General features: G+C 32.0%; 1 protein-coding gene across 1 annotated transcript; it reads right to left on the bottom strand.

Moving 5' to 3' along the window:
• LOC110904242 (glucomannan 4-beta-mannosyltransferase 9) lies at positions 1-4,282 on the bottom strand. The gene is made up of 9 exons (XM_022150077.2): positions 3,953-4,282; positions 3,792-3,890; positions 3,402-3,654; positions 2,127-2,237; positions 1,775-1,911; positions 1,575-1,688; positions 1,278-1,477; positions 1,002-1,193; positions 1-480 (listed from the first exon to the last, which is right to left on the bottom strand). The coding sequence occupies exons 1-9, from the start codon at positions 4,280-4,282 to the stop codon at positions 321-323; spliced, it is 1,596 nt and encodes a 531-aa protein (XP_022005769.1). The 3' UTR covers positions 1-320.
• Positions 4,283-4,601: the final 319 nt, after the last annotated feature.

Raw genomic sequence — 4,601 nt, 5'->3', positions numbered from 1 at the left:
ACAAAGAAAAAGAAAGCATACATACACGTAATATCAGATATTTACAAAATAAATCTAAAAATTATGATATTACATATCTGGATAGGCACTGAACATTTTCTTCTTACCATCATCATGTTTTTTTTTTTCTTCTTTGAGTGAAATACCGTATCACTTTCATTTTCCCTTTATTGAAAATATACAAAAGAAAGTCGCATGTTCTCAAGCAACGCTTGTATGGTGTACCTACTGATGAAAGAATGTCGTACTAGCGTCGAATGACATATAGTTGGTTTAACGTGCAATTGAAAAGTGATGAGTGGATCGAAGAACATTGTCAACTAAGAGTTAGCTTGAGGTCCAAAATAACCACAACCCATTGTTATAAAGGCTATAGATTGTAGATAAAGGTAAATGAAGTAGTGGTACTTCCCATATGCAAAATCGTAGCAAGCACATCCAAAGAGAACAATCCCCACGCAAAGCTCCAACATAAGAATTCTGTATGATTCCATGTACCCACTTAGTATTTGGTTTGCACATATTTCATTTATTTACTTTTTATTATCGACATATGTATATAATGAAATAGAAAAAAAAAAAAAAGAGTACAATAATGGAGCCCATGCTTGACCTACTACATCCCTCATGGCCATATAACTGATCTTAGTATTTAGGAATAATGGATTTTATTAATCGTAATTATTAGCTGTTGGCCGATAACGGTCTCAACTTACAAAATAACTAGTGATGGTCCCACATTTTCACATATTGTAAACCAATGGACCCTTACTAACAAAAAAGGAAAAAAAGGGACAAAACGGAATTAAGGTTCTGTTAGTAAAGATCCATTGGTTTACAATATGTGAAAAACTGGGACCACCGCTGGTTATTTTTGAATTTGGGACCGTTGCCAGCCAACAACAAATAGTTGAGATTATTAAAATCCATTATTCCTTATATTTATATTATCACACACATACATATATGTGTTGATTATCTTGAGTTATAGTAAAATGTACCTTTCACTTATTTTAAACCGAGATTGACTTTGTTGTGTTGCCGTTTTAACCTTGGATGTATTTCCATGTTTCTCGGTAACGATCCATTCATTCACTCTTTGAGTCTCGAAAAGTCCAATGAATGTGGCCTTAGTTCGATGGAGGGACATGACATTATCAAAGACAATCCAAAACACCACCAAATAGAATGACCTATAAAAGAATAAAAAAAAGTCACAACTTTCATCTCATATTAAAAAAAAATGATTATCTATGACTGATAAGAGAACTAAAAACCTGGGAGTTCCAACTGCATTTAGAAGAGTGATTATGGTTGGGATGTATATTATACCCCAACTTGGAATCACGACTTCCGGTATAAATACAGTTGCTGGAATCACAACACAATATAGTGTGAATGTGACAAAATGAGCTATGATCTTTCTTACAAAGAAGAAACTATACACCACATATAGCTTCTTCCGCCATGTCACTTTCTAGACAACAAGTAAAAAAGAAACGTCAATACAACATCCATATGTTAAATGAATAAAGTGATATGTTTAAACTAAAAAGTGGTACTTTGAATCATACTTTGTTTCTAATGATCTCAAAAACCATTTTTCTAAAAAGGTTAGCTGGCCCACAAGACCAACGGTGCTGCTGATAACGATAAGCTTTTAACACACTTGGTAGTTCACTTTTAACCTATACATCAAAGCACAAATTAGAAATATTCAAACTAATTTTCTTTTATTACTATCTTTCCTAAGTTGGAAATTAAGGTAGTTTACCATTAGTGAACCAATGTATAAGAACTTCCATCCTTTAAGACTAGCTCGGACTGCCAAATCCATATCTTCTACTGTGGTGCGGTCCTTCCACCCCCCTGCCTCATCAATTGCAGCCATCCGCCAAACTCCGGCAGTCCCTAACCAAAAACAAATATAAAACATATTTGAAGAAGTAGCACTTATATATTGGTTATATTATTAATCAATGTCTTAAACTACAAATTTACAGTCAATTGGTATCTAAATTTCGTGCAACATAGATAACACCATTGGATGATGAATTACATATGTAGCACTTAACTTTAAACCATAAAAAAACAACATTTGGCTTTTTAAGTAGGAGTATGGTTACCATTGAATCCAAAAAATGCATAATTAATAGAACCAGATTCTTGCTCCACTTTGAAATGGTAGTCAAGTGACATCTCTTGCATTCTTGTCATTAAACAATCATTTGAGTTCACTGCAACATGTCATAAAAGCATATTAGTTTCTCCGCAATAAAAGCATAAAAGTTTTTGTTTCTTTTATTTGGTCGTACAATTTATCAAGTTGGTTATCTAAACATTCAAATTTATATTGTTCATTCACACATTATTTAGATGAAAATGACAAACATAAAATCTTATGGACGATTTTAACAATTTACTCATTTTTTTTTAATACTACAGACTTTTTTCTGCACTTTCTTCAATCAACCAATTTTACTTTTCTTATTGTTAATTGCAAGTTTTGTCCTTTATCTTTAGGCCATTAAAAATCAAGCACGTTTTGTCCTTTATGTTTGAAAATCAAGCACGTTTTACCCTTTATGTTCAAAAAATCAAGCATAAAGGACAAAACTTGCAAAATGACCTAAAGATAAAGGACAAAACTTGCAATTCACTCTTATTTATTTATTTTCTCAATCAACTTATTATTCTTTTTATTCTATTCTTTTTCATAATTATGAATTACTTTATTATATTTTTTTTATTTTGTGTATTTGTGTGTTTTTTACACCAACATGCACATGTTGGAATAAACTTGCATATGCCAAAAATAGTGAATTACAAATTTACAAGTATACCCCCGCTTACTAGAGTATCTTAAGATGGGCCTTCACAACCACCTTTCTTCCATTGCATTTTGTCGTTATATTTTTATGAGTTAACATGGTTTTAAGGCAAATTACAAAGGAAAAAGAAGTTCATAAGAATGTGTAAAGATATTATGTGATAGATGACGTAGCAGCTAAAGATGGCTAAGGACGCCCGTACCATTAGAAATAGTCTAAATAAAGATAGTATGGAGCATTCGGCAATGGATTGTAGATCGACAAGTATGTTGCTCAGAATTTGATAATATGAAAACGTACACTTTTAAATAATACAGTGTGTATTTGTCCAATTTAACAAATTTCTATAAAGTAATTACTCTAGGTACTTTTGGACCAGTTGGTCATATTAATATTTCACTACTAATATATATATATATATATATATATATATATATATATATATATATATATATATATATATATCATTTACAAGTAAAAATCTACCTTATATCAAGTATTGAAATGAAAGGGATAAAAAAAAATAAAAATAAAACAAGATTGAAGTGAGTGTCATGAGTATTTATTTACCGAATTTCCAACGAGCTTGAACAAGACCAAGTTGACGGTTATGATGAAGGAATGGGATGGTTTGAGTGAGAAACTCAGGTTCGGGTTGGAAATCAGCATCAAAGATAACCACGTACTCGCATTGTTTGGCATAATCATGCTTTAGCCCTTGTTTAAGATTCCCGGCTTTGTATCCCTTTCGATTTTCCCTAACTTGGTAGTGTATGTTTATTCCTTTGCTTGCCCAACTTTGGCACTCCATTTCCACCATACCCTACAATACATCCCAAAATCAACACACAACCCTAAAAATATACAAAGTATCTTAAAATCCTTGAATACTTGATGTGTAGTGTTTTCTTTCCGAAAATAATACAAGTTATCGCAGTTAGTAAAATGCAATATATGAACCTTGATCAATGGATCCGTTGAATCATCAAGCACTTGAATCACAATGCGATCAGACGGCCATGAAAGCCCACATGCAGCTCCAATAGAAAGATGATAGACCTGTTTACACAAATCAAGTAACAAAACACAAAAACAGAAACAAAGCAATTGCGAAAACATACCTCTTTTTCATTGAACATTGGAACTTGAACAAGAACAAGAGGGTAAAAAGAGCTACCCAGCTCAATATCATCTTCAAATGGTTCAAATTTGTAACGTTTTTCTGGTGTTTTGCCAAACAGTTTGTTAAATGCAACCACGATAGCCATGTAAACCTTTTCTGTGAACAACATTATCAACATCACCAGATTAATATACATAAATATTCTCAGAAATGGCACCACTAGTGACACCCTGATCTGACCCCAGATCAACATAATTTTCCCAGCAATGTCGTACTGTGCACCCACCAACAATCCAGGAAGAAGTTTCATCGTCGAAAGCTTCTCCATTTACTCTGTTTTTTCTTTTTTGGTTTACTGATTAGAGAATGCTCTGTTTTCTGTTTTGTGGTTTGATTAAAAGTAGGCAAACATGTCGAATTTAAAGCAAATGCATTTCGTTTATTATATTTTTTTTATTCTTTTTATTTATTTATTTTCTCAATCAACTTATTATTCTTTTTATTCTATTCATAATTATGAATTAGTTTATTATATTTTTTATTAGTTTTGTGTATTTGTGTGTTTTTTACACCAACATGCACAAGTTGGAATAAACTTGCATATGCCAAAAATAGTGAATTACAAGTATACCCCCGCTTACTAGAGG

The sequence above is a fragment of the Helianthus annuus genome, chromosome 14, assembly GCF_002127325.2.
Source record: "Helianthus annuus cultivar XRQ/B chromosome 14, HanXRQr2.0-SUNRISE, whole genome shotgun sequence".
Taxonomy (NCBI): Eukaryota; Viridiplantae; Streptophyta; class Magnoliopsida; order Asterales; family Asteraceae; genus Helianthus; species Helianthus annuus.
The sequence above is the reverse complement of the archived record's forward strand: the minus strand, read 5'-3'. Positions and strand labels throughout refer to the sequence as shown.